Source organism: Pezoporus flaviventris, unplaced genomic scaffold, assembly GCF_033815535.1.
Source record: "Pezoporus flaviventris isolate CSIRO_AGI_PZ_B2104156 unplaced genomic scaffold, CSIRO_AGI_Pfla_v1 ptg000009l, whole genome shotgun sequence".
Taxonomy (NCBI): domain Eukaryota; kingdom Metazoa; phylum Chordata; class Aves; order Psittaciformes; family Psittacidae; genus Pezoporus; species Pezoporus flaviventris.
Genome location: NW_026892557.1, coordinates 4,278,750 through 4,306,204, shown reverse-complemented (window position 1 = coordinate 4,306,204; position 27,455 = coordinate 4,278,750). Strand labels below are relative to the sequence as shown.

Here is a 27,455-nt window from a genome sequence, read left to right as displayed (position 1 = left end):
GACCCCCGCCACAGGGCTCCATCCCCACCATGAGGCTGGAGCTGTGCCGTGCACCCACCATGGTGCTGCACAGTCGCATGGAGCCACCAGGGCCAAGGGAGAGGCGAGGCGGAGCGAGCGTGCACCAGCTGGGTTTATTGCTTGGCCGGGACACGGAGCACGACACGAGACAGCAGCCGGTGCTCCGGCCACTGCCGTGGCTCCCACTCTCCGGTCCCAGGCGCTGCCACCCGCTGCCATCATCCCAACCCCATAGGGCAAACCTCGCCCCAGTCCACCGCCATCCCCTCCTGCCCCAGCCTCCTCCATGCGCGCCCTCAGCACCGTGTCCCCGGCGCCACAGCCCTCTCAGCACCTTCCCCACTCACCACCACCAACGTCACCACCCCCTCCTCACCCCCCCCACGTCTGATGCACCATGGGGCAGCTGGGCCCCAACCAACAACCCTCATCCCTGAAGATGAGGCTTTGGCATGAGCCATGTCCCTGCCCCCAGGAGGTGCAGGCAGCCCTGTGCCACCGTGCCCAGGCTATGTCCTGGCTGAGGGGACTGATCTGCATCCCCATCCATGTCCCCACTGGCGTGACGTCCCACCGCCCGGCCTCAGCGTTACGCTCCAGTTGGAAGCAGGAGCAGCTCCTTGGCGCAGCCGTACATCCATCCCCACCGCTCCAGCGGCTCTCAGACCTCCCTGCAAGACAGGGAGAGATGCCCTCAGTGCCGGGACCCCAGCACCAGGGAGCGACCGAGCATCCTCCAGCAGCCACGTACGAGGCGGTCAGCGTGGAGTTGAGCAGCAGCGTGGTCCGGATCCGGTAGAGCTGCGCCAGTGTCAGCTTGCGGTGCTGTGCTGACTGCGGGTCCGAGAGGGTCCGGCGGGCAGCGGGCAGGGGGTTGTGGCCGAGCTCCCTCGGAAGGGACGCCGGGCGCTCCGCCGGCTCCTCCGGCTCTGAGAGCTCTGAGGTGGAGCTGCCGCTGCTGCCGGGGGCAGGCGGGGGGCCGGGGGCTTGGTGCGGGGTAGTCCGGGGGGGCCCAGGGCACAGGTCAGAGAGGCTGCGGCTCTGGCTGAGCGGGGCCGGGGGGCCGGGGCATAGGAGCTGGGGCAGGTTGGCCTCTGACTTGGACTTGAGCACCCTGGTGGGGCAGGGCAGGAGCTGCACCGGGGTCTGGCGGCGCAGCCGGGGTGAGGGGGGCCGTGGGGCTGGGGGGGCAGCGTGTGGCTCGCGCCCCTCCTCGGGCTGCTGGCTAAAGTCCCGCAGGGAGGTGGGTGAGAGCGTGCCGTAGGCGCTGTCGATGGAGGATGAGCGGCAGCCGCTGGCCGGGGAGGCTGTGCCATGGGGCAGGGGGACAGGCAGGGCACCCGCAGGCAGCTCCCGGGGGGGGGTCTCGGAGGAAGTAGGGGTCCCGGCGCTGGCGGAGGTGCTGGTGCCGATGGAGGACCCGTCCGAGGCTGAGCTGAAGGGCCCCGTGTCCCATTCTGGGGAGGAGAGCGCGTCACCGCTGTCCGTGGCCACCACGGCGAGGGTCTCGGTGGAGCCGTCGGATGGGCTGTAAGGGAGAGGGTGGTGAGGAGGGGGCTGTGCTGGGCTGGGGGTAGCGGGGTCCTCCTACTGGCTCCTACCAGCGTTGCGAGTCGGGGCTGGCGCTGCCGCGGCGCAGGATGGTTGGGGAGCTGGCAGCCGAGGCGTCGCTGTCCCCATCCTCCTCCTCCTGTTCCTCCAGGCGCCGGCGCTGCCGCAGCCGCTGCAGCAGGTTCTGGGGACAAGGAGGCATCAAGGGAGGCTCGGGGCAGCCGCAGGACCCCTGCCCGCCCTCTGCGCCCCTCACCTGGGCGTTGCGCACCGCCTCGACCCAGCTGCGGCACAGCGACTGCCCGCTGGCCTGGAACGTGTAGGCAGCCACGGCGCTCCCCAGCTCGTTCAGGTAGATGAGGAGGAAGGAGCCTGTGGGCAAGGGACATCAGCAGTGCCCAGGGACCCCCCCCTTGCTGCCCCCATCACCCCCGGTGCTGCTCACCCGGGTCCCTGAGCTCGCGGCACACGACCTTGTCCACCAGCAAGGGCTGCCGGACCACCTTGGTGCGCTCAGCCTTCTTGAGGGGCTTGGTGATGAGGAAGAGGTCGGTGAAGAGGAAGCAGTAGACGTCCATCTGGGGAGGGGAGAATGGGGCCGTGGGTGCCGGCCGGGGCGAGAGGGCAGGAGCCGGGGCTCCCCGTCCCCCTTGTCCTCACCTTGCTGTCTTTACCTTCCCGCATCCTCAGGCTGCCCTCCAGCAGGAGCTGCCGCGTGTCCTCCGGGGACGTGCCGGGGATGGGGGCCGTCAGGTCCAGCCGCAGGAACTCCTTCAGCAGCTGCCGGGATCCCCGGTGTCAGCGGTGGCGTGGGGTATCATGGCATGGCACAGGGTGGCATGACAAAGCATGCCATAGGGTGGCCCAGCATGGTATGGCATAGGGTGGCGTTAGGTGGCAGGGGGTTACAAGATACCGGGTGACGTTATGGCGTGGCAGCTCTGCCGTGTCCAACCTACCTTGTCCACCTCATCCGTGCTGCCCTCCACCACCTCATAGGCATCAATGCGGCTGAGGATGGCGGCCAGGCGCTGCCGCTCCTGCCGCTGGCGCATCCGCGAGTTGACGTCGTTGATGAAGCGCTCCACAGAGCCAATCTGTGCCCAGGTGGTGGTAGGTTCAAAGGGGAGGGGGACACCCCACAGCACACCCCACAGCACCCTGTGTCCACATCCCCTTACCATGGCGGTGATGGCATCGCGAGCACGTGGGTCATCCGTCTTCTTGAGCACGGACTTGAGGAGCAGCGGGTACTTGGTGAGGCGCTGGTGGGGTTTCACCAGCATGTCGCTCAGCTTCAGGCGGCTGCACTGCTCGTGCTTCTCGGCCCACTGTGGCACGCAGGAGTCAGACCCACACCAGTACCCCACACCGGTACCCCACACCGGCGCCTGCCCGCTCCCCTTACCGTCACATAGGCTCGGAAGAGCTCGCTATCCCGCAGCAGTGTCCGCATGTACTCCATGCAGCCCTCCTCCTCCATGCAGTACCGCACATAGGGCTTGAAGAGGGACCCGAACTGGGAGGGCACAACGGGGTCACCGCAGGGCACAGCATGGCACAGCCCCACCGCCGCACGGTGTCCCCCCACTCACCATCTTGAAGCCGTCGAGGAAGTCAACAGGGTCAAGCAGCGCCCCGGTCCTGCGCGCCTTGGCCAGCACCGGGGCCATGACTCCGCGCCACAGCTCCCGGTGCAGCCGGATGATCTCCCCGATGTTGCTGAAGAGCCGTTCGGCATCCACCTGCAGTGAGGCCACGGCTGCGTGGGGGTGGCACTTCACCCTGCCGTGACCAACCGCGGTCCCAGCCCAGACCTGGGCGTCCCCATCCCTGCAGCCCCATCACTCACCTCACAGAGCAGCCCTGACTCCTGCAGGTTCAGCAGGCAGCAAAGGAAGAGCTGCAGGGACAGAAAGGGAGCCGGTGGGGTGCAGCCACAGCCCCGGCCCCCCGCCACGGCACAGCCATCACCATCACTCACATCGGTGATGACTTTGAGCTTGCGGATGTAGGTGGCCTCGGTGTGCAGCAGCTCCCAGATGGCTTCCTGCTGGTGGCACTGCCGGCGCGACAGGGCCTGTGGGGCTGAGTGTCAGCGCCATGTCGGTGGTGGGGCAGTGCCGCCGCGGCCCCCGGTGCCCCCCGGCCCTACCTCTGCGCCATGGATGATCTGCTGCCAACTGTCCTCCAGCGCCAGCCCGGCCTCGTCCCCGTCCTCCTCCCAGGAGTCGCGGTCGAAGCGGAGCTGCGGCGGCAGCTTGGGCAGCCCGAAGGTGCCGTAGGCGTGCAGCCGGCTCGCCAGCTGCTCCAGCTTCTCACTCTCCTGGCCAAGAGCAGGGGGCACAGCAACCAATGCCCGTGTGCCACGGACCCCTCACCCTGCCTCGCGGAGCTGCAGCCCCGCCGGAGGGACCCATCCCAGTGCTTCCTCCCCATGCCCACGTCCCACCTACCCGCCCGAAGGAGCCGGCGCTGGTGCCAGAGCCGAAGAAGCCGCTGAAGCGGCTGGCGGCGCGGTTCTTCCAGGTATCAGTGCCATTGGTGGGCAGGGAGCCACTGGCATGCGGGGACGGCTCGGGGCTGGGGATGCTGCTGTCCCCCAGGAACTCCGTCATGTTCTTCCTCCGCCGGCCCGGAGCCTGCAGTGGGGACACAGCCGGTGTCCCCGTGGTCAGCGCCCGGCACCGTGCCCGGCGATGCCTCAAGCAGGGCTGACCGTGAGCACCCATGGGGCGGGCAGGCACCCAGAGGGCACCCCCCGGCCACGGTCCCCTGCCCGCACTGACCTGCCTACCTGCATCCCGGGGGCGCAGGGCCCCGGGTGCTGCCCGGCGGAGCCCAGCTGGTCACGGGCAAGCGGCGCAGGGGCTCAGGGCATCCCACGGGATGCAGGAGCCCCTCCGAGCCGCCCAGCCCCGCTCCCAGCCCGGACGGTGGAGCCGGACCCGGGCAGGCTCCTCCGAAACAAAAGGAGGTGGGGCCAGTGCCGAAAAACCAATTTCCCTCCTCGGCAGATAAGCTAACCAGAGCCAAACAATTCACCGGCCGACATCAAAGCCCCGGCTGGCCGCGGGAGCTGGGTCACGGCCAAGCGGCTCCTGCTGCCCCGGGCACCGCTGCACCGGCCTCCTCCTCTGTCCCTGGGATGCCACCACCGCGGCACAAAGGGCAGCAAAGTGGGGCTCCCCCCTGCCGCCAAGCCAAGGTCATGGCCATGCTGCTGCCACTGCCACCCACGCCCTGCCACGTCCAGCATGGCCCCATCCCTGTCACTCACCCTGCTGCCGTGTCCCCAGAAGCCCTGGCTGCCGCCTGCTCCATGGCCCCAGTGTGGCTCAGCTCCTGGATGCCCCCAGGAAGGCTGAGAGCCCTGCACCCGCGGTTGGTTGCCCACTGACCGCCTCGCCCCACTGGGTCCGTGCTGGTCCCGCAGCCAGGCATTGTAGCGCTGGACACGGGAGGCCACCAGCCCTGGCCACACGGCCACTGTGCCACGCTCTGGGGCTGCCGGTGAGGGGCCGAGCACCGCGTCCCCACTGCAGCCCGTTCCCACGGGGAGTGGCAGCCAGCCCTGCCCCACGCCTTATCTGGGGCCAGGGTCCATGGGGCAGGACCGAGCTGTGCTCAGCAGCTGCCAGGGGCCATAATGAGAGCAGGACCAGCAGCCAGGGTGAGCCTTGGAACCAGGGCGGCACAAAGTGGCTGCCATCGCCAAGGGGCTCCTGTTTGCTCCAGTGCCAGCCTGTACATGGCACAGCCACAGGGCTGGTGCTGCCGGCTGATCTGCCACACCTAGCACAGAGCACTGCCCATGCACAGCCACCATGGCACAGCCAGGAGCCAAACTGGCTCCTGGGGGCTTCAGGGAGGTCTTCGGTGACACCGCATAGAGGCTATGCAGGAGACACCATCCCTACGTAATCCCATGTATCCTACCTTCCCAGCAAGGATGGCTACATGGGGATCACACGCTCTGCCACCCCCTCCCCAGGTCCTCCCCTCCGTGGCTGTCACCAGCACTCACCAGGCTGTCAGCGCCCTCCCGTTGTCCTGGCGCCGTGCTGGCAGGGTGCACGATGGGCAGAGCGGCCAACCTGGCTTCCTGCACTGCCTGCTCCACCTTCAGCTCATCCCCGGGCTTGGCTGCGGGAGCAGGGGGTGGTCAGAGCCCCGCGGCACAGCCGAGCCCCCCCGCCGGGCCCCTGCGCACCTCTCACACGCAGGTAGTGCCCCCCGAAGCGGAACGCCTCGAACTGGAGCGAGAGCGGTGTCTGCGACTGCTCCAGGTACACGTCCACCCTGCCCGGCTCGATCGCCTTCCTCTCCAAGACCGGCAGCAGCACCTCCCTGCAGGGACATGAGCCCCGTGTCCATCTATCCCCGCGCCGCTCCCTGCATCCCCATCCCCAAGGCGCTCACCCCAGGGATTTCTTCTTTGCTGCCGGCACGATCTCTGCCTCAACGTTGATGCTGAGGTCAAACTTGAGGGTGAAGCACTCCTTGCTGGGGTCCTAGGGGAGGCAGCATCACTCACCCATGCGGCCCCTCTGCCTGCTGAGCACCCCAGGGAGAGGGGCCGGTGCTTTACGTCCGTGTGCCGGCGCCGAGCCTTCTTCTTGGGCAGCTTCAGCGCCGAGCTCCTCCGCTCTCTGTGGGCACAGGGCATTCAGAGCGACAGGGACAGCGTGGGTTGGGGACACGGAAGGGACACGCAGGGCCGGGGGCTCACCCTCTGCTATCGGCCTGTCCCTCCTCCTCCTCCTCCACATCAGAGGCAGGGCTGGTGCGTGTCGGGCATGAGCGCGTTGACATGTTGCGGGCCAGGATGGAGCCTGCAAACGGGCATTGGGATGGGCTGTGCCAGCACCGCAGCCCTGCGCTGGCCCCGGCTGCTTCCCACTCGGATCCCTGCACCGCGCCGGCCCCAAGCGCATCCCGCTGGGATGTGGAGCCGGTACCCAGCTCACCTGGCGGGGGCAGGTCAAAGCGGATGTGCCCATCGCAGTGCATGGCGCCATGCAGGCGGCTGTCACAGAGCTCACACAGGCTGAGGGGGCCGCTGCAGCTCAGCCGCCGGCACTCCGCATGGTGACACACCTGCGGGCACACCATGAGCAGCGGGGACCCCCTTCCCATCCCAACTGGCGCTGGCTCAGGGGCGACACCGAGGCCAGAGTGGGCACCGCGAATAGGATACGAGAGGCTCTGCACCGCGCAGCGCCCTCCCTGCTCCACCACATGGAGCAGGGCGCTGGGGAAGGGGGCCCACGCCCAAGCACGGAGGTGACAGCCGGGGGACAGGCACCTGCGCCTGTGCCTCCCGCACCTCCCGGTGCCCGCAGCCGCCCCTCGGCGCTGACGGGAGCCGCGTCCCTGCGGCAGGACGGAGGAAGCGGGTGTCTGCCGCAGAACAATGCTCGAGCCCGGCGCGTTTCCTCCCATTGTGTGCTGGCCACGGCCGCGGCCCCGGCCCCGCCGGGCATTCACCGCGGGTTATTTTTAACCCCCCGGCAGGGCCCCCAGCGCCGTGCAGGGCCCGTGACCCCCGCACAGCGCCCGCCCCAACGGGGGCTCCAGAGCCCAGCTCCAGTCCCTGCGGTGCCAGTGGCCTCTGCAGCACCGCCCGCGTGTTGCGGTGTCACCGGGGGACCCCCATCGCTGCTCAGGGTGCGCGGGGCTGCGGGGAGGAGCCGGCCCTGCCCCGGCTCGCCTGCAGCGCTGCGCTGCTGCTGGGAGGAAGCGCCAGGAGCTGCAGCCACCCCCGCTTCCTGCCCCCCTTCCTCCAGCCTGCTGAGGTCAGAGCTGAAGCGCTCCCGAGGGGCCACCAGCCCCTCCAGTGCACCCAGCACCACCAACACCCGGTACCGTCCTACCATGGGGCACAAGGCAGCTCCCCCCCCATCAGCCCTGCCCAAGATGCCCCATACTCCTGGCCCCAGCAATGCTTCTCTCACCCCATGTGCCCCAGGCCATCCCCATCGTGGCCGCTGTGGCACCTGCAAAACGGAGAGCATGGCCATGGGCTCCAGGCAGCGACCACTTCCTTGGTGGGCACCCCCAGCACCTTCAGCAGGTGCCCCGTAGTGAAGGGGATGCAATGCAGGACAAGCCCCCACCCCAGCCAGGCCCCCTCACCCCACACTACCTGCTCGTCACCATCTGGTATCAGTGTTGGGGTGGTCCTGGTGTGCCCCATGGCAGCCACAGCCCCGTGCCACGTGTGCCCCACCGGCACCAGCTCTGCCACCCCAGCCGTGCAAACAAAGTGCCGCGGCACACCTCCAGCACAGCTGGGCTGCTGCTGTGCCAGAAAGACACCGCCCGCGGCACAGGAACACTGGGACTCAGTGGGAGCCGGAGAGCGGATCCAGCCTGGCCCTGCATCCAGCCAGCCCAGGGGGGAGAGAAGGGACCCGAAATCCGCTCTGGCATCACGTTAGCGAATGGTGGAACAGACGGGCTGGAGCGGATTAGCCCCAATCACACCAGCTACAGAAAACAGGCTGGGGGGCACAATGGCCATGCCAGGGGGCTTTGGGTTGGGCACAGCCACCCGCTGCCCCTCTGCATCCATTCAGACCAACACCGTCCGGCCCTGCTCGGTGCTACCCAGCAGCCCACGGCACCCACCTTGGCCGCCCTCCTGTCGCCGGAGCAGTCGGGGTTCTGGCAGCGCAGCACTGGTTCCTCCGGTGGGCACGGCTCGGCTGCGGGAGAGAGCAGGGGTCAGTGCCAGGGTGAGCCCCTGCAGCCCCACTCCCGACCCTGCCCATGTAAAGCAAAGCACACGGGTTTAAACAAGGCTGAAAGGGAGGAAACCCCTGCCCAAGAAAGAGCCAGGGCTGCATCCCCGCACCGTGCATCCCGTGGCATCAGGACCTGACACCGCCTGCCCGGCACCCCGAGTCACAGGATCAGGACTCGGACCTGCCCCAGTTCCCCTGGGGCTGGCACAGACGGGGCTGCAGCAGCAACACTAAATCAGCCACTTGCCAGCCCCCAAGGGGGCTTAGGAGCGACTTTAAGCTTTGACAGTTAAATCGGCCTTAGGGACAAATCCTATTTTGAAGGCTTTTGCTATGTGTCGCGCCTAATCGTTTAAAAATAACAGACTCCAGGGTGGCTGCAGCGAGGGAAGAGCAAGAACAGCCCCGCGATGCTCCAATGGGAGCCAATACAGGGGCCGGGCTGCATGGCCAGCACAGGGGCTTCCCCCAAAGCGCTGCTCCCCTCTCCCGCATCCCTTCTGCCAACAAAAACAGCATCCACGCCGGTACAAGCGGGACCGTGGCCAAGGCTGGGGCTGGACGCAGCCTGCGGGAATACCACCTTTTGGGGCAGTGCTGCTCCTGCCCGCAGCGGGGTTCGCAACCCGGACCGGGGCCAGCAGCCCCAGCTCCCGGCCAGGATGCGGTGCAGCGCAGGCACTGCGGGATGAGGGAGCAGGAGCATCGGGCAGGGGGAGCCGCTGCGGCTGCCCCCGCGGCGGGAGCACAATGAGGGCTCTGTGGCCGCGGCCGCCCCGCAGCGCCGCCGGGCTGGGCCGGCCCCCGCCGTCGTTTCACTTGACCTATCGGGAATAATAACGGGATAAAACGAATTCCTCCGTGCACCCGAGGGGAAGTTTTCCCGACGCACCAGAAAACCGAGGCCAGGCAGAGCTGGCGGCAGTGCCAGGGGACAGCCCCCCGCTGCAGACACCGGCACGGCCAGAGCCGAGGGGCTCTTCCCCGGTGGGTTGGAGCAGGAGGGGATCTGGGTCCCCACGAGGCACCTGGGCTGGAGGAGGGATCCTTCCCCCATCACCTCCTCTATGAGACAGCCACCTCCTCCTACTTCTCCTCCTGCCAGCTCTGTTATCGCACTCGGCTCTTCTGGTGATGGTAAATGAGTTTGGAACTGAACCATTCCTGCACCAACTCACTGTTTCAGGTGCCTCTCTCGGTCGAGAGGAAGCAATGCCAGTGGTTCGAGGTGGTGTGCTGAGCACTCCCTGCTGCACCTGCAGCATCCTCACAGCATTTCCTACAGGAAGCCCACCGCATCATCCTCACAGCATTCCTTACAGGAACCCCACCGCATCATCCTCACAGCATTCCCTACAGGAACCCCACCGCATCATCCTCACAGCATTCCCTACAGGAAGCCCACCGCATCATCCTCACAGCATTCCCTACAGGAAGCCCACCGCATCATCCTCACAGCATTCCCTACAGCAACCCCACCGCATCATCCTCACAGCATTCCCTCCAGGAACCCCACCGCATCATCCTCACAGCATTCCCTCCAGGAACCCCACCGCATCATCCTCACAGCATTCCCTCCAGGAACCCCACCGCATCATCCTCACAGCATTCCCTCCAGGAACCCCACCGCATCATCCTCACAGCATTCCCTCCAGGAACCCCACCGCATCATCCTCACAGCATTCCCTCCAGGAACCCCACCGCATCATCCTCACAGCATTCCCTCCAGGAACCCCACCGCATCATCCTCACAGCATTCCCTCCAGGAACCCCACCATATTCCTGCTCCAGCTACAACTTCTCCTGGCGCCTCACATTGATGTCAGGAGGATTTAGGCCAAGCACTGCTGCCCGCACGCCCATGGGTCCCCAGACACCTACCCCCGAGCTCCTCGCTGATGTCCAGGCTGGAGCTCCAGGAGAAGCGCTCCACTGCCCCATACTCCAGCCCCGCCAGCCCGGGGGGCAAAGCCTCCAGCTCGTAGGCACCGCGCTTCTTCCAGTACAGAAACATCCCGGGCTGGCAGCCGGGGGAACCCCCCGGAGCCGCGCCCGCCCCGCCGGGGCCACCGGTGGCACTAACGGGGGGAGCCCGGCTCCGGCTTTAAGAGCGGATCCCGGTGTCCGGACAAGCGCCGCATTGAGGCCGGCGGCCGGGAGGCGCGGGGCGGCGGAGGGTGCTGCTGGAGGCTGCCCAGCGCCCGCGCGGGGGGCACACAAAGGGCCTTTCTTCAGCCTCCTACAGACATTGCACAAATTTCACTTTCCGCCGTCTATGAAAGGCATCGGGCGCGGGGACAAGACGTGCTTGTGAGGAGAAGAATATGCACCAAGAGGGGGCTGTGCAGCGGCTCCGCCGCCCGACGGCTTTTTGGGGGGGGCAGGAATGTGCCGCCCTGAGGCCTGGATGCACCCCCGCAGCCGTGGGCACGGGACATGGTCCCCTCTGCTGAAGCCAAGCAAACCTGAAAGCACCGGAATGGGCTCAAAAACCCCACAAAGGCCCAACCGTTGTCCTGCCCCACGCAGAACTCCCTAAACATGGAAAACCGAAACCATCAGCCAGGATGCAACCATCCCAGCCCCAAGTCATCAGCGCTGACAGCGGCTTCTTGGATGCTCTAAGTGCCCTTTGACAGGTAACGTGGCCAGACACTAAGTGGGATGCTGCAGTTCCAAAGCCCCTGGACACCCCATCCCGTTGGCCCTCTCCCCCTCAGGGCAGAGCCATTGTGAGGGCCAGCAGCCAGCCTGGTCCCCTGTGCCTGCATATGGGAGCCACCAGTGCGTTTCCTTCCCTGGAAAGGTCCAGAACTGGACCCTGGAGGCTTGGCACAAGCACATGGGGGTTCCTCAATTGCCCCCCAGCTCCAAGGGGGGACCCCAGTCCAGGCAGTGCAGGGTCCATCACCCTCATAGGAGGGTGCTGGGGGATACTCAGCCCAGGAGGGTTTTGGCACTGAGCATTTCCCCGTCACCTCCCGCCCACCTCACCTCTCCTGGTGCCTTTTCCACCCGCGACTCCAGCTCCCGCCTCGCCGGGGATCTTCCTGCACAGCGGCCCCTGTATTTGTTTTAGGCGCTGGTCAGGTTGCCAGCCAAGTCCTTCCTTCACCGCCAGACCCAGCCAGATGGGGATAATTAGGCCTAGATTAAGTTAAAGCTTTAACTCTTTGAAAGGCAGCAACAGTGCAGAGCCCAGGCAGCTCTGCCCTCTCCCCGCTGGTCACCCCCTTCATTTGTCCATTTACAGGTACCAGGAGTGCTATGGAATGTCCTCAAAATCCAGATAAAGGCATTTTGGGGATCACTCACACCAGTAGCAGCCGGTAGCAGCAAATACTCAGCCCAAGCACAGTGCATCCCTTCTTCCTCCACAGGGGAGGCAGCCACCAGCCTCAGGTCGCTCAGGAGCACATCACTGCCCAACAGAGCACTGGAAAAGGGTAAAATGAAGAGTAAAATGCACGAATGGAACTCAAGAGAGTTTCAGTGGGGCACAGCACGGGTCAAGAGTCAGGCGAGACCAAACACCCCAGGGGGAACCAGCTCCTCTTGCTCCTTTCAGCCTCTTCCCATAGGCAAAACCCATTTGGGCAGAGCTGGGGAACACATCAGAGCCAGAGCCCAAGCTCTCCCCAGACCTGTGCTGGAGGGCCTGAGCTGCAACTGCAGCAGCAGGGCTTGCAGCCGGGGCTGGTGTGAGGCAGAATAAAGCAGGGCCACGGCCACAGCCCGGCAGCAAGCGGCTGACTCCCTCCAGCGGCTCCACTCAAGGAGAGAGGGTTTTCCCATCCACTCCTTCCTTCCCAAACACCCAGCAGTGCTGCAGGGGCAGGATGAGCATGAGCACAAGCTCTGCCCAAACCACACACACAGCCTGGGGTTACACTCCTGGCCCCATGGATTCCTCCTGACACCAGAGCTGAACGAGGCTGGGCTGCAGCCGGAGATCTGCAGCGCTTCCGACAGCCACTACGGCCCCTTGGCCGGCACAGGCTGCAGCAGGAATTCAAACCAGACCTATGTTTAAATAGATATTTATTACAAAACACCAAAATACAAATGGAAAATATAAAACATTATCAAAACCAGACATGCTGTGCATCCACAGCCAGAGCTCGGTGGCACCCAGCACTTCTGTGACTGCTCCGGGCTCCACACAGAGCAGAATGAATCCCGCAGTCCGAGCACAGGAAGCTCTAGGCATAATCACACTCGAACGCATACTCCCTCCTCTTGAAATGCTTCTTCTTTTTCAGCTTTCCAGAGCCTAGGATGCTGTAGTTATAATCAGATGTGACATAGGGGATCTCTCCCTCGACTCCTTGCTGGGAAGAGGGGAAAACAACACCAGAAACAATTTAAGAACTCAAATCTTTAACAGGATCCTCGAATCTTAACGTTCTCGTTCTGGAATGGACACACCGTCCTCTGTATAGACTGACAGAGCTGGCTGGTGTGAAAGCAACAAGCTGTCACCAAATAAACCCTGCTCTGGTATCTGAAACACGAGAGGAACGCTCTCCTCTCCCTCGTTTCTATGCCTTAAGGACAGTTTCCTATAGAGATAACCATCTGCTGATGCCCAGACATGTCAGGAAACCTGCCAGCCAGCGCTCAGCCACTTCTCCCTCTTCCCGTGCAGCCCCTACCTGGCCCACAAGAACGCAGCTGGGAACAGCAATACTGCCAACGAGCAGACAATTCACTAGTCTCAGGCTCTCCGGAGGCACCGGCGTCAGGATGTGGTACAGCTTCTTCTCCATGTCCACCCCTCGGACAATTCCTGAGGAGAACCCATGCATTATTCTCTTACCTCATCCCTCTTGTTCAGTTGCTTGTGAAAACACAGGCAGCTCCATCACCCCAACCGAGCTGTCAAAACATGCCCCAGTTTTGGCTTAATTTTCTTCCCAGTAGCTGGTGCAGCGCTGTGCTTTGGTTTTAGCTGAGAACACACTGCTGGTGCAGTTGTTGCTCAGTAGCACTTACCCTGATAAAGAACATTTGGGAGTCACGTAGAAGGGACTGATCACTGCTTGGGTCAGGCGGGGTATCACTCAACAGGTGCTGAGCAACTGTATTGTGCATCACTTGTGTTTATTGGTTTTCCTTTTCTCTTTTAATTTTACACTCTCTCATTTCCCTTATCATGATCGTTATTAGTAGTATTATATCCTACTTTAGTTACTGTTCTTATCTCAACCCCTGGCTTTTACATCTTCTCACTCCTCCCCATCCCACCTGTGTGTTGCTGAGCTCCTGGCTGGCTCTAACTCACACCACCACAACAGGCACGCACCCAGGCCAGGGTTTCCCATGCTGGCTCACCGAAGCCAAGGCAGTCACAGACTGGTGTCTGTGTCAGCAGCACTGGCCCGTCAGTTTGGCATCTGATCTCATCTGGTATCCTGCAGAGCCCGACCCAGCTGGCGTTCACAGCATACATGATGTTGGTAGGAGCAACGTCGGTGTGAATAACCCTGAGGGCAACGGCACTGAAAGGTACCTGAGTGGGTTAAAAAGAAGAAGGAAAACCCAGCCATCGTCTCAATGTCTCAGCATCAATTTAACTCAGTTCCGAGATAAGACGGTGGCAAGCACACAAACCCTGGGAGCTCCCAGCCCCCTCCTCCAGGAGTTCCCTCTGTGGCACACACCAACAACGGAGCACACAGAAAACGTGCAGCACAAGAACTGCCAGGTACCCCCACGCACCACCCCCGAGCCCTTCAAAGCCACCCGGGTACCTGATATGGCACAAGGCTGTGCAGCGGAAGCACGGCACCGATGTCCGGGGCCTGCAGCTGGCCCAGGTAGCCCAGCATGGACATGTCCCGCAGGATGCCGCTGTGCACTCGCCTGGAGAAGCACCACAGCACGTCAAGGCAAGGCAGCTTCACACCACAGTTCCCACTGCATCCCCCAGGCAGCCATGCACTGCTGGCTGCTGTTTCACACAGTGCAGCTCCTAAAGCTTCTACTGCTGAAGCAAACACAGAGCTATGCTTTCATTACCTCTACGAAATCACAGGGTTTAAGGCATTGTTTCAGCTTTAAGGAAGCATTAATTAGCAGAGGAGGTGGTTTGTTTTCCTTTAAACAAAGTCTGTTATTAGGTAATGGCTTCCTTCGACAGCACTGATGCCCACACACCTTTTACTCAGTCAGCTGGGCACCCAGTAATGCCTTTGTTCAAACAGCTCATTAGAGAAGGCAGAGTCAAAAAAGGCCCTTGAAACTGGCAACAGAGACCCAAGGCTCAGGAAAAGAAACATTTCAGAGCTGTTCAAAGCATCAGAGAAATCACAAAATAAAGCTATCATCACGTAGGTCTGTAAAACATGGCTAAGGACCCTCCCAATTAGAAGTGGAAACGACATCACATTCAATGAGTCCAAGTGGAAACGCCTAACATAACCCCCAGTGAGCAAACCAGTGAGCTCTGACCAACCTAACGGACCAAAGCCCTTCAGGTTCTCTTCAGCCCAATGCCCACCACCACCCAGCACCAAACTTTCTACTTACGCTTCACCTGCAACCCCTGCTCGAGGGAATTCCGGATGGACGTAGAGCAACTTGTACTCGGGAGCCGAGGCATCTCCCTCCCCTTCCGAGGGCTTCCAGCTCTCCCCTCCATCCGCAGCCAGCTGCTTGCACTTGGCCTGCTGCTTGCCCTTGGTGTAGAGGCCAGGAGTGAGGTGAACGTACTCCGGGGTGAGCGGAGCCATGGCCTTCCAGTCGTACACATCCATCTGCACAATGTGACTGGGTGACACCAGCCGGATGAGATCAATCAGAAGCAGCAACCCCTCACCTTTAGGGAGCAGAGAAAACACAACTGCTGCTGCCACATAAACACGTCACAACACTGCCATGGAAGAGCAGCGCTAGCTCCAAGGGGGAAGCTGTACTTCCTGGTTCCACACTCTACAGAAAGCATGCTAATGTAGCACTGTGACCATCACCTTCCTCTGCACCACTTCTGGCGAGCACATTTATCCTGGTTACCTTTCACCCAGCCCATGGTGTTGATGACTAAAGGCACTTCCTTCTTGTAGGAGCTGAACACGTACTTCACCACATCGAGGTACCTCTCCGTGTCCTGCTCACAACTGGTCTGCCCATAATACACCATCTTGCGTGGGGTCTGTTGGTGGATGAATGGTGGACCTGGAAAGGCAAGCAGCAAACCTCTAGTAGTTCCCACAAGTCAAATCAGAAACTCCCATCCCTGTAGCACCTACACAATCCCTTCCAAAATAAATCTGTCCTCTTTGCACATGCAAACAGCCCTGCTTGGGCAGCTTCTTGATAGTTGACAAACCACCCAAAAAGCAGACCGCATCCTGGTCACATTTGGGACCCAAATGCACCAGACCACAAACACCAGTGATTCCTCTGGCTCTAGGGGTGTTTTCACACCCCTCATCTACATGGATCCGTTTTGTATCCCACAAGCTAGTTTTATTTATGGATCCTAACACCTGGGAAATGTTTGCCCAAAGAGACATTTTGAATGGGAAAGGCTGCAAACCCACTTTGCCATGCCGCAGCCTCTTCTACCACCTCCTAAACAAAGTTCTTCTCCCTTTCAAACAGGAAAAACAAGCAGGGAGAACAGCCCCATGGTACTCAGTGAGACTTTCACCTCGAGCTTAGCTGCCCCGAGCAAGACAACTTGCACAGCCTTTGGTTTATCTTGTACAGGCAGCCTGGGACAGAGGCAGCAACTTCCCCTAAAGCACGGGCTCTGCTCAGAAAACACTTGTGGCCACGCAACAGCTTTCTGGAAAGTGCAGAGAACAGCAGAACGCTTACCAAGAACTGGCTCCGTCACGTTGCTCAGCGACACGCATCCCGGCGGCGTGAACTCCGTCTGACCTATGTCACATTCCATGTATTCAACCGAGGGAAGGCTGCCGGGAGGGAAGCCCACACGTTAGCATCCACAACCTGATCACCACGGTTAAGTTATTGAACACCATCAAACCACCACTGCCTCCCTCCCTTTATCCACTAAGAACGCAAAGGGCTCGCTTACGGCTCGGTATCGCACTACAATAGCCCCAAACCCAGCCAGCTTTAAGGGAGGCAGCTACAGCAATAATCAGAGATGGTTGTACCCAGTGTCCCCCCTCTCCCATGTTAGCTGAGACCAGCCGTTTGATGAGAAACTTCGTAAGCTTTAAGCATGCAGAGGGCAGGAGAAGCAGCTTCTACACCTTGCTCTGCCAAGGACCTTTAGATACCCCCAGATTATAACTTCATGCCTGTTTCTCAGTGATAAAACTGCCCCTTTCCTACTGAACCCTAACTGCTTGGTGTCCAGTTAGCTCACATACCCCACAACCACGCAGCAGTATCCCTCCTACGCCCCACACAGGGCATTTTCACACGCGCAGAGACTCACCGATTCAGCAGCAGGTTAATCAGGTATCTGTTAAACGTCGATTTCCCAGTGTTTTTTGGGCCACACACCAGAACCACAGGAACTCCTTCATCTTCCTCTGAAAAACAAGCACGCTGTGAGACACACCGCTGCTGCCGGTTACCCCCGTGGCTGCCTTCCCCGCAGTGTCATTAAGAGAAGCCCCCCAAAACCTACAGACTCTGCTGCGTGATGCGCTGCAGTGACATGGGGAGCACGTCAAGCGTACCAGTGTGAAGAGGCTGCTGAAGGGAGAAGCCAGCCCTGGCGCTACAACCCAGCCCCTACAAACCCCAGCTGCTCATGGTACTTTAGGTGTCACTGGGTAAAGGGATGCGTTTGCTGCCTACAGAACAAAATGAGTGGCCGGGAAGCGCCCTTACATGGGTGAGCTGCCGATGTCAAGGAGAGGCACAACCCCGTGGAGGGGATGCACAGCCTCGAGCCTCCCACTGCGCAGCAGGAAGCCATCACCCTCAACCCCTGCCTACCACGGGACACGCTCCCCAAGAGCCTCGATGCCCTCCCCTCACCGCAGCACGCCTGGATCAGCTCCTCCAGCGCCAGCCCCATGCTCTCGGACACCAGCAGCCCGCGCTCGGGGCTGCACTTCACGATGCCAACGGACGCCAGAACCGCATCCTCGGACGTGAAGATGGATTCTTCCTTTTTCTACGGGAGAGGGGAAGACACTCCGTGCCCCGTGCGCAAGCGGCTTGTCCCGGTGCTGCCGGGCACGGACGGGCCTCACCTGAGGCTCAAAGAGCCGGGACAGAGGCGGGTGGCTCAGCAGGAACCGCGTCACCGGCGTGTCCAGGTGCTCCAGCAGCACCACGGCGCCCTCGGGGCAGAACCGCGCCATCGCCTTCACCCGCGCCTCTGCAACGGGGCACAGCGCCGCGCTCAGCCCGCGAAATGGCGGCCGCCCCGCACGAAATGGCGGCCGCCCCGCACCGCGCCGCACGCGAAATGGCGGCCGCCCCGCACCGCCCGGCGAAATGGCGGCCCGCACTCACGGCGGCGGACGCGGTGAGCCCGCATGGCACCGCGGGCCAGGGCCCGCAGCTGGCGGAGGTCGGCGGCGGGCGGGCGCTCGGCGGGCAGCGCCTCCAGGGTGAGCGAGCAGTGGGTGGCCGGGGAGAAGACCGGCAGCGCCGGCTGGTGCGAGCCCACGGCGAAGCCCAGGAGGCGGACGGCGCCGTACAGGCAGCGCAGGCGGCACTTCCCGGTGAAGGTCAGCGCCTGCGGAGGGAGACCATGGGGATGCGGCGGGACCGGACCGCACCGCACCGCGGGGCCGCAGTCCCGGTGCCCGCTCACCTGCCGCGGTGCCAGGAGCAGGACAGCGGAGCCCTCGGCCGCCTCCACGGCCGCTAAGCCCGGCTCGGCCGGCGGCACCATACCGGCGCGGGCGAAGGAGGCGGCGAACTCCCTCCAGGCCGCCTCCACCCGGCTCCTGCCGCGGGTCGCGGCCCGGCGGGCTCTGCGGGCCTGCGTGCTCCGCCGTGCGGACATGGCCGCGGCCGCTCCCTCCGCCTCCTCCGGGGCCGCCCCCCCGTTCCCGGCCTGGCTCCGCCTGCCCCGTTAAGAAGCGCCGCCCGGCGCCCAGCACCGCCCCGCCATGCCGCTGCCCGCCCGGCTGTGCCTGTGCCTCTGCTTGTGCCTGTGCGCGGCCGCCGGCAGCCCCGGTGACTACCGCCTGACGGGGCTGTTCCCGCTGCACGGCCCCGCAACGCGGCTGCTGGGGCACGGCTGCGACGCGTGAGTGCCCTGCACCCGCTTCCCCCGTCCGCATCACCCCTGCCCTGCACCCGCTTCCCCCATCGCCATCACCCCTGCGCTCCCCTCTCCTCCCTAAACACTGCTTTGCGTTCGCACAGCTCCGCCGCCTCCTTCTCCAACCACTTCTACTGCCTGGCCCAGACCATGCGCTTTGCCGTGGAGGAGATCAACAACTCCAGCACCCTGCTGCCCAACGTCACCTTGGGCTATGACATCCACGATACCTGCTCCGAGCCCGCCAACCTCCACGCCACGCTGCGAGCCCTGGTGCGGAAAGGAGGGCAGGAGGTTGAGGTGCTCTCCTCCTTCCTCTGCTATGAGCCTGATGCCGTGGCTGTCATCGGGCCGCACAGCTCCCAGCTTGCCCTTACCACTGCGCCCGTGCTCGGCCTCTTCCTTGTGCCATTGGTAAGTGTGGCCGGGAAAGAAAAGGGATCCTGAGGAGCAGTTTTGTGGGATGATGGGGCTGGAGATGAGTAGAGCTGGATACAGCCCCTCCACATCTGCTGGTCCCGGTGCTGTGGCTGGCTCAGACCAGCTCCGGATCCGCTGTCTGCCCAGCCCCAGGTCTCTTCAGTCCCTTTGGGTGTCACTGAATGGGGAAGCAAAGCCCCCTTTCTCCTGGCTCCCTTTGCAGATCAGCTACGAAGCCTCCTTGGAGACGCTCAGCCTGAAGCGGTTCTACCCCTCGTTCCTGCGCACCATCCCCAGTGACGGGCAGCAAGTGAAGGCCATCTTCCAGCTGCTGCAGCACTTTGGGTGGACATGGGTTGTGCTGCTAGGCAGCGATGATACCTATGGCAGGGCTAGCTCGGAAGCCCTCTACACCCTGCTGACTACCAGTGACATCTGTGTTGCTTACCGAAGCACCATCCCTGCCAACAAGGATTCGAGCAGCCCAGAGCTCCACAGCCTGGTCAGGATCCTCACGGAAGCCAGGGTCAATGTCACCATCGTCTTTTCCGACGCACAAAGTGCCCGCTCTTTCTTTGAGGTGGTGGTCAAGAGGAATGTCACGGGCATGGTGTGGGTGGGCTCTGAAGACTGGGTGTTAGACCAAGCCATCTGGCAGGTGCCTGGCATCCAGAGCATCGGCTCCGTCATTGCCATGTCGGTTGAGAAGGCAGAGTCTGCGATGCTGGAACGTTTTGAATCGTGGAAGGCGGCAGAGGAAGGCGCTGCGGCTGAGTGTGCCGGCAGCACGGAGGCAGGCGAGGGGAGCGAAGGGAGCACCCAGCCCAACTGCACCCAGTGCTGCACCGGCTGCCACTGGTTCACTGCTGCCCACAGTGTGTACGACGCTCAGTCCTCCTTCCGCGTGTACTCGGCTGTGTACGCCGTGGCCCACGGCCTCCATGACCTGCTGGGCTGCGCCTCGGGGATGTGCAGCAAGGGCCCAGTGTATCCCTGGCAGGTAAGAGCAACATCAGGAATGATATTCCCTGTAGGAGAGGATCCATGAGGATCCTTGCGCACAGGGAAGGATTCTCCCCTGTGCCTGGGCTTATTTTGTCCCTCTGAAATGCCCATGCCCCGGCTGAAGAGCCCTGTGGCTTCAGCTGCTCATCAGCATTACAGCAGGAGGTACCTAGACCCAGACCCTGCCCTACCTCACTTCTGTTCCTCCCAGCAGCCCCTTGCAGAAACCTGGAAGGGCCTTTCTGTTGGGGACTGCAAAGAGGAGCCAGAGCAGAGGAGGGCCCTCTAGCACGTCGCCCTCCCAGACAAGGCACTCCTCCCCTCTGACTCTTGTTTTGCAGCTCCTACAAAAGATCAAGCAAGTAAACTTCACTCTGTACAAGAGCCACATCTCTTTTGATGCCAGCGGGGACATTTGTCAAGGCTATGACATCGTCATGTGGAACTGGAGTGGCCCAAGCTGGGCCTTTGATGTGATAGGAAGATTCCATGTGAACCCCGACAGGCTGAGCATTGACAATGACAAACTCCTGTGGCACACAGAAGATGGCCAGGTACTGTTCTGCATCCACATCTTATTTATTGTTTCCTGCCAAGCCAGCTACGTCCCCAGCACCAGTGGTTCTGGGGCATTCCCCCACAGCAGGACAAAAACGAGGGCAGACAGAGGTGGTATGGGGGCAATGTGTGCTCTGAGCATCAGCTTTCATCCTTGCAGAAATCAAGCAGGGCACACAAACCACGAGCTCTTCTACTCATTTTCGCACGGTCTCTTTAAGAGGTACAACACGGGGAGCTCGGGGGGTGTCCCACTGCTCACCCCGCTCGCCTGCCGTGCTCCCGACAGGCTCCCACCTCCATGTGCACTGAGCCCTGTCAACCCGGGGAGAGGCGGCTGCAGACGAACCGCCACCGATGCTGCTTCAACTGCGTGGCCTGTCCATCAGGAACCTTCCTGAACAGATCCGGTCAGTGCACCCCGGGGGCTGCTCCCTCCCCTTCCTTCCCGCTGGGCTCTCCTCCCATCGGCTCCTCGCTTCCATCTCACTGGCCCCCAGTCCCTTCCCTCCTGCTCTTTCTTGCTCCCTGTAGTCCGGGATCTCAGCTGACAGAGTTGGTCTGACTCCCATTTGCTTACCCATGGGCATGCAAAGCCTGTGCCCAGCACTTCCCGGGAGCGCTGCCCGCAGGCAGCAGAGCCGGTGCTGGCTTCTCCCATGGCCCGGGCACATCCGGCCCGGCAGCTGCTTCCGGCACCGCATCCTCCGGGAGGGAAACGGGACCCGGCGGTGCCTCTGTGCCGCAGATGGCACTCGAGGCTTCCGCACCGCGGTCGGCAGCAGCTGCCCTATGGAAATGTCCCCTGCCCGGGACGGGTGGCAGGAATCTCCTCTCGGAGTCTGCAGCCACAGCGACAAACCCTTGCTGGCAGCTTGTCTCCCAGCAGCTTTGGCACACGCTTGGGCTAATGGGGGTGGAAGTGGCTGGGTGCAGGTAACGGTGGGAGCGGAGAGCCCCCAGACATGGCCAGTTCTTCCTGCCCCATAGCCCAGCCTGCAGGAGGGGGGCTGCTGCAGACCCTTTACAGGTTACTGCTGGCCCCATGAGCCCCTTCCCACCCACAGCCCTCATGCCCCTCAGCCCCAGCTCACTGCTGAGCTCCTGTGGGACTTGTGCCCCTTAGCCCAAGCAATAGACTCTTGGGAAGTCCACTGGGAGGCCTCTTGGGAAAAGAGACCCCTCCACTCCTCAAGGCTGGAAGGCACCCACGGGGGAAGGAGAAGGACATAAGGAGCGAGCAGCTCTCACAGGAGCCTGAGTGCAGGGTGCTCCACCGCAGCACATCTCTTACCGGGGTCCGTGCTGGGCGAGGTGCCTCTTGTCACCGTCCGTGTCCTCCGCAGACCTCTACAGCTGCCAGCACTGCGGGGCGGAAGAGTGGGCACCCGAGAGGAGCGAGGTTTGCTTCAACCGCACCGTCGAGTTCCTGTCCTGGTCCGGGCCCATGTCCTGGGCACTGCTGATCCCCACTGCCCTCCTCATGCTGCTCATGGCAGGGCTGGCCGTCCTCTTCGCCCTGAACGCCTCCACCCCGGTGGTCAAGTCTGCGGGGGGCAAGATGTGCTTCCTCATGCTGGGCGCTCTGGCCTGCGCCTGCAGCAGCCTCTTGGGCTACTTCGGGGAGCCCACGCAGCACATGTGCCTGCTGCAGCACCCCGTCTATGTCATCAGCCTCACCATCTTCCTGTCGTGCGTGGCCACCCGCTCCTTCCAGATCGTCTGCATCTTCAAGCTGAACGCGCGCTGGCCGGCTCTGTACGAGGCGTGGCTGCGGCGCCGGGGCCCGGTGCTGTTCGTGGCCGCCAGCACGCTGTGCCAGGCCGCGCTGTGCGTGGCGCTGGAGGCCGCCGAGCCCTCGGTGCCGCACAGGAACTACGGCATCAGCGCGCAGCGGGTGCTGCTGGAGTGCGTGCCGAGCTCGGCGGTGAGCCAGGCCACCACCGCCTGCACCGTGCTGCTCAGCGCCGTCTGCTTCGCGCTCAGCTACGCGGGCAAGGACCTGCCCGCCAGCTACAACGAGGCCAAGTGCCTCACCTGCAGCCTGCTGCTGCACCTCGCGGGCTCCGCCGTCTTCCTCTGCACGCAGGACGCCTTCTCCGGCCGGGAGCAGGCGGCGGTGCAGGCGCTCAGCACGCTCTGCACCGTGGCCGCGCTGCTCGCCGGCTTCTTCCTCCCGAAGGCGTTCGTCATCCTCCTGCGCCCGCACCGCAACACGCCCGAGCACTTCCAGGAGGCGATCCAGCGCTACACGCGCCGCCTGGCCGCCGCCTGACCGGCCCGCTCCCGGCCCTCCGCCGCGTCACATCCGGCGCGCTGCCATGGCGGCGGCCGCGGCGCACAGCGTCCGTGTGCTGCGGGAGCTGAACCGGCAGCGCGCCGCGGGGCTCTTCTGCGACGCCACGCTGGGGGTGGGCGGCCGCGAGTTCCGCGCGCACTGGCCCGTGCTCGCCAGCTGCTCCCGCTTCTTCCGCGCCCGCGGGCCCGGCGGCCCCGTGGCGCTGCCCGACGGCCTCGCCGACACCTTCCAGCTCCTCCTCGACTTCTTCTACACCGGGCGCCTGGCGCTCACCGCGCACAACCGCGCCCGCCTGCTGGCCGCGGCCGAGCAGCTCGGCGTGCCCGACGCCGTGGCCCTGTGCCGCGCCTTCCGCCCCGCCGCGCCCCGACAGCGGCCCCGCCGCGCCGCGCCCCGCCCGGACACCGCGGTGCGTGAAGGGGACTGCGGGGTGGTGGTGGTGGTGGTGGGGGGCGCCCCGCGGGGCGGGAGCGATGACGCCGCCGGTTCCATCGCAGGGCACCCCCCCGGCCCCGGAGGAGGCGGCGGCGGCGGCGGGCGGCGGCGAGGCCGTACCCGAGAAGAAGGCGCTGCGGGGCAAAAGGAGCCCCCCGCCGGGCAGCGCGGGCAGCGGGAGAGGTGCAGCGGTGCCGGTTGAGTGCCCCACGTGCCATAAAACCTTCCTCAGCAAATACTACCTGAAAGTGCACAACAGGTAACGCTCCGGCCTCTCCTTCCCTCCGCGGACCGTGCGCAGGGCCTCGCGTCGCCCCGTCCTCACAGCAGTGCCTTGGGGGGGGGCGGCCGGCCCCGGTGTCCCCCGGGGAGGGGGGGGAGAAGGAGGTGCCCGTGCCCTGGGCAGGGTTGCTGAGAGCTGGAGGGGGGGGATCCGTACCCAAACAGGGGCTGAGCAGCCCCATCCCACGGAAGGTGCGGGCGGATGATGGGAAATCGTCCTTCCGTGGGAATGTGCCCGGGTTGTGGGGAGCACAGGAGCGGTAGCGGAGAGCAAAGGGGGTGCCTGCAGAGAGGGCAGGAGCTCCGGCGCCGCTCGGCTCCTGAGGAGCCCTGTGAAAGTGGTGGCAGTGCAGTGGGCACTGACAGCTTGACCGCGCTCCACCGGGATCAGCAAACTTGGGGTAAAAGGCAGGTTTTGGGTGACTGAATACTGGCACTGACATTGGCTGCCTGAACATCCCCTCTCCATTCCCAGTTCCTTACCCGTGTCCTCACCAGGCCTCTTGGTGCGTCCGTGCCGTGACAGATGCTCTCTGGTTGTATTCCCCCTAGGAAACACACTGGAGAGAAGCCGTTTGAGTGTTCCAAATGTGGCAAATGTTACTTTAGGAAAGAGAACCTCCTGGAACACGAGGCCAGGAACTGCATGAACCGATCCGAGCAGGTACAGCCAGGAAGCTGCCACCGGAGGGCTGGGAGGTGGCTGCTGTTGGGCAGGGCTGGAGCTGGGGCCTGCCACAGCCCACATCACACTCAGCTGCCAACCAAAACCCCACATTGCCCCTGCACCCCACACATCCCACAGCCAGGACCCCCACATCCACTGCCGCTGACATGGCAGCAGCTTGTAGCTGCTCTCCCAGACGAGGATACTCTTTGTACCTTGAGAGATCCAGATCCGATGGATGCGGGTTAAAACCTCGTAACCTGGTCCCAGCACCCTTGTGCCAAGCACCACCGTGAGCTGTGGGCTGCGTGGTTCCATGGAAGCTGATGCCTCCCTGTCTCTTGCAGGCTTTCACGTGTTCAGTGTGCCAGGAGGTGTTCAAGAGGCGGATGGAGCTGCGGCTGCACATGGTGTCACACACGGGGGACATGCCATACAAGGTCAGCAGTGCCTGCCTCCAGCATCCCTACAGACACTGCCAGGCGCAGGAAGAGGGGCAAATCTTTGTGGCGTGGGGCACCCAAACCTCCTTGCCTGGCCCGCAGCAGCTCCCTGAGGGTCATTCCCCATCTGTGAGCTGGAACGTGCTGCGGGGAGGCTCCAAACCCAGGCACTTTGTGTGGCCTTAGCAGAGATCCTGTGTCAGAACAGCGCTCCCCTGCCCGTTGTGCTGGCACGGTGCCGGTCCTCAGCTTGTGCTGAAGTGGCTGTTGGGGGGCAGCTGGGAGCTGAGCCTCCTCTGCTGTCTTGCAGTGCTCCTCCTGCGCCCAGCAGTTCATGCAGAAGAAGGACCTGCAGAGCCACATGATAAAGCTGCACGGCGCACCGAAGCCCCACGCGGTAAGGGGGGCAGGCGGCGGTGGGTACCAGGGAGGGAGCTGTCCCATGCTCAGGGTTAGAGAGCGGCACCATTGCCCTGTCTGGCTCTGTTCAGCGGGGCAGGGCGTTACAGAGCTCCTGGCAACAGTGGTTTTGGGTACAGGAGCACCCCTCCATTCCTTTGGCTGACAGACCCAGGCCCATGGCGGGCGCGGTGCCTAACCCCTGTGCGCTCTCCTGTGGCCTTGCAGTGCTCGACCTGCTCCAAGTGCTTTCTGTCTCGGACAGAGCTGCGCCTGCACGAGGCCTTCAAGCACCGGGGAGAGAAGCTGTTTGTCTGCGAGGAGTGCGGGCACAGGGCCTCGAGTCGCAATGGCCTGCAGATGCACATCAAGGCCAAGCACAGGTAGGACGTGAGTGGGTCCGCACTGAGTGTACGACCACAGTGGCACGGGCGATGACTGAAGCTCCCCAGCCTGGCTAATTCATGTTGTTGAAGTGGGAAAGCGTGCACCAGCGGCTGGTCCCTCAGTGTTCTGTTTCCTGGGCTGGTTATAACGCCCAAGGGGCAGGAGGCTCCAGTTTGGCAGCAGAGCAGCACTTGTGGGCCTCCAAAATACTTTGGATTGAGATGGGTTGAAGCAGGGTTTACTCAGGAGAGCGCTGGGGCAGCAGCAGCAGCAGCAGCAGCAGGAGGTCCCTGCAGGGCTGACGGTGCCACCTCCCTGCCCGCAGGAACGAGCGGCCCTACGTCTGCGAGTTCTGCCACCACGCCTTCACCCAGAAAGCCAACCTCAACATGCACCTGCGCACTCACACGGGCGAGAAGCCCTTCCAGTGCCACCTCTGTGGCAAGACCTTCAGGACACAAGGTACCCCCGGGCGTGCTGGTGGTGCCGAGCACCAAGCGTGCGCTGGCACGAGGGAAGGCACGTTCCTGTTACCTCCATTACCCTCACGGCACAAAGGATCACGATATTGATCCTTTGATTGATTGAAAACTGAGCTTTCCCCTTCCGAGCCTCCCTCAGCAGCGCGGCGCGCACCGACTGCGCCGCGCATGCCCCACACTGGAGGCGCTGATGCAGAGCTCTCCCCTGTCTCCCCTGCGCGTGGCAGCAAGCCTGGACAAGCACAACCGGACCCACACCGGGGAGCGCCCCTTCGGCTGCGAGTTCTGCGAGCAGCGCTTCACGGAGAAGGGGCCGCTGCTGAGGCACGTGGCCAGCCGGCACCAGGAGGGGCGGCCCCACTTCTGCCAGATCTGCAGCAAGACCTTCAAAGGTAACGGCCGGGGCACGGAGCACACGCGTGGCCCCATCAGAGCCCACCCTGGTGTGGGTCAGGGTCACCGCGAGCCGCTGCCAACGGGCTCTTGCTTCCCTTGCAGCCGTCGAGCAGCTCCGCGTCCACGTCCGCCGGCACAGGGGCATGAGGAAGTTCGAGTGCACCGAGTGTGGATACAAGTTCACGCGGCAGGTGAGGACCCCCCTGCTCCAGGGTCGGAGCCGGCGCTCACCGAGCCCCTCACCGTGTCGCTGTCCCTTCGCAGGCTCACCTGAGGCGCCACATGGAGATCCATGACCGCGTGGAGAACTACAACCCGCGGCAGCGGAAGCTGCGGAACCTGGTCATCGAGGACGAGAAGGCCGTGGTGTTGGCGCTGCAGCCGCCACCGGAGCTGGACGTGGGCTCGGCCGAGGTGATCGTGGAGTCCCTGTCCCGCGGCGCCCTGCCTGAGGACATCCCCGTGCAGAGACTCTGCTCCAATGAGAACTTCTCCCCAGGGGATGTGATGGAGCAGGCGCTGATCCTAACGACGACAGATCCCGAGGGCTGTGGCACATAGCGGGACCCGGCGCACAGGGAGCTCTGTGCCACGTCTGTTCTTCTGGAGCTCTGCATCCGCCCCTTCCCCGCGCATCTCCCACCCCTGGCTGCGGGAGGGGAAGCTCTAATCCCGTGTCAGATGAAGCCACTCCACGTGGCTCCTTAATAAACGCACGCACTCTGTGCGAGGTGGGAGCCGGGGGGGCTCCGTGTGTGTAACTGTCAGCTGCCTTCCAGTGAGATCTCATTGCGGCCGGAGGGGGCGGCTGCTGCTCACCCCTTGCCTCTGAGCTCATGATTAAAGCTTACCTTCCCCAGAGCACGGCTCTGCCCCTTCCTTAAACACTTCCCAAAGGACCGTCTCCTCCTTAGCCCTGTGCCTTCTTTCACTCTGTTTTGTTGCACTTCTGATGCCTGCTGTTTCTTTGCCCCATTGAAGGCGAGGCACGCCTGGCATCTTCTCACCACCCATAACTGAGCTGTTGGTGAACGTGAAACACGTTATCTGAAGGAGCCGGAGCCGGTCAGTGCTCCCCGCTCCTGCGTTTAGGGGTGGGGATTTCTCCTTGTCTGCAACACCATGAGCCAGGGTCGCGGTGACACTGAGAG

The 27,455-nt window shown here is 63.3% G+C and overlaps 5 protein-coding genes and 2 long non-coding RNA genes across 11 annotated transcripts in view; 3 read left to right on the top strand and 4 right to left on the bottom strand.

Annotated features, from left to right (window-relative positions):
* Window positions 1-115: 115 nt before the first annotated feature.
* PLEKHG5 (pleckstrin homology and RhoGEF domain containing G5) lies at window positions 116-10,479 on the bottom strand. Of its 4 annotated transcripts, XM_061450347.1 has the most exons (22): window positions 10,203-10,461; window positions 8,206-8,282; window positions 6,543-6,672; window positions 6,305-6,407; window positions 6,164-6,224; window positions 5,995-6,086; window positions 5,786-5,922; window positions 5,600-5,718; window positions 4,029-4,214; window positions 3,728-3,898; window positions 3,557-3,652; window positions 3,425-3,475; window positions 3,168-3,317; window positions 2,981-3,091; window positions 2,754-2,903; window positions 2,532-2,669; window positions 2,233-2,352; window positions 2,018-2,150; window positions 1,829-1,944; window positions 1,623-1,756; window positions 773-1,549; window positions 116-692 (listed from the first exon to the last, which is right to left on the bottom strand). In XM_061450347.1, exons 1-22 carry the CDS (start codon window positions 10,333-10,335, stop codon window positions 683-685), a joined length of 3,195 nt encoding a protein of 1,064 aa, XP_061306331.1. In that variant the 5' UTR covers window positions 10,336-10,461; the 3' UTR covers window positions 116-682. The 4 variants fall into 4 exon arrangements, with proteins under 4 accessions (XP_061306331.1, XP_061306330.1, XP_061306329.1 ...); XM_061450346.1 differs by having other exon boundaries at window positions 1,623-1,944; window positions 10,203-10,475; XM_061450345.1 differs by having other exon boundaries at window positions 6,305-6,672; window positions 10,203-10,470.
* Window positions 4,208-27,455, top strand: part of CAMTA1 (calmodulin binding transcription activator 1) — a 288,481-nt gene continuing 265,233 nt past the window's right edge. Inside the window, exon 1 of the mRNA XM_061450331.1 lies at window positions 4,208-4,211. The gene's annotated coding sequence lies outside the window, so the exon portion shown is untranslated. The remainder of the gene's footprint in view (window positions 4,212-27,455) is intronic.
* NOL9 (nucleolar protein 9) lies at window positions 12,347-18,304 on the bottom strand. Of its 2 annotated transcripts, XM_061450349.1 has the most exons (12): window positions 18,076-18,304; window positions 17,772-17,997; window positions 17,507-17,634; window positions 17,289-17,427; window positions 16,738-16,834; window positions 16,146-16,243; window positions 15,336-15,497; window positions 14,853-15,141; window positions 14,075-14,186; window positions 13,656-13,833; window positions 12,977-13,110; window positions 12,347-12,652 (listed from the first exon to the last, which is right to left on the bottom strand). In XM_061450349.1, exons 1-12 carry the CDS (start codon window positions 18,268-18,270, stop codon window positions 12,524-12,526), a joined length of 1,887 nt encoding a protein of 628 aa, XP_061306333.1. In that variant the 5' UTR covers window positions 18,271-18,304; the 3' UTR covers window positions 12,347-12,523. The 2 variants fall into 2 exon arrangements, 1 of the variants encoding a protein (XP_061306333.1); XR_009742847.1 differs by lacking the exon at window positions 12,347-12,652 and having other exon boundaries at window positions 14,860-15,141.
* On the top strand, window positions 18,603-22,789 carry TAS1R1 (taste 1 receptor member 1). Its single transcript, XM_061450348.1, has 5 exons — window positions 18,603-18,945; window positions 19,175-19,951; window positions 20,298-20,510; window positions 20,804-20,924; window positions 21,861-22,789. Exons 1-5 carry the CDS (start codon window positions 18,682-18,684, stop codon window positions 22,787-22,789), a joined length of 2,304 nt encoding a protein of 767 aa, XP_061306332.1. The 5' UTR covers window positions 18,603-18,681.
* On the bottom strand, window positions 21,166-22,331 carry LOC133267772 (uncharacterized). The gene is made up of 3 exons (XR_009742850.1): window positions 22,195-22,331; window positions 21,809-22,061; window positions 21,166-21,219 (listed from the first exon to the last, which is right to left on the bottom strand). It is a non-coding gene; the product is annotated as an uncharacterized LOC133267772 (long non-coding RNA).
* Window positions 22,836-26,879, top strand: ZBTB48 (zinc finger and BTB domain containing 48). Its single transcript, XM_061450351.1, is given in 10 exon segments — window positions 22,836-23,200; window positions 23,202-23,507; window positions 24,083-24,194; window positions 24,545-24,637; window positions 24,951-25,037; window positions 25,268-25,422; window positions 25,752-25,888; window positions 26,136-26,300; window positions 26,407-26,495; window positions 26,569-26,879. Coding segments are annotated over 10 exon segments (1,806 nt in total). The 3' UTR covers window positions 26,866-26,879.
* Window positions 26,575-27,245, bottom strand: LOC133267770 (uncharacterized). The gene is made up of 2 exons (XR_009742848.1): window positions 27,156-27,245; window positions 26,575-26,823 (listed from the first exon to the last, which is right to left on the bottom strand). It is a non-coding gene; the product is annotated as an uncharacterized LOC133267770 (long non-coding RNA).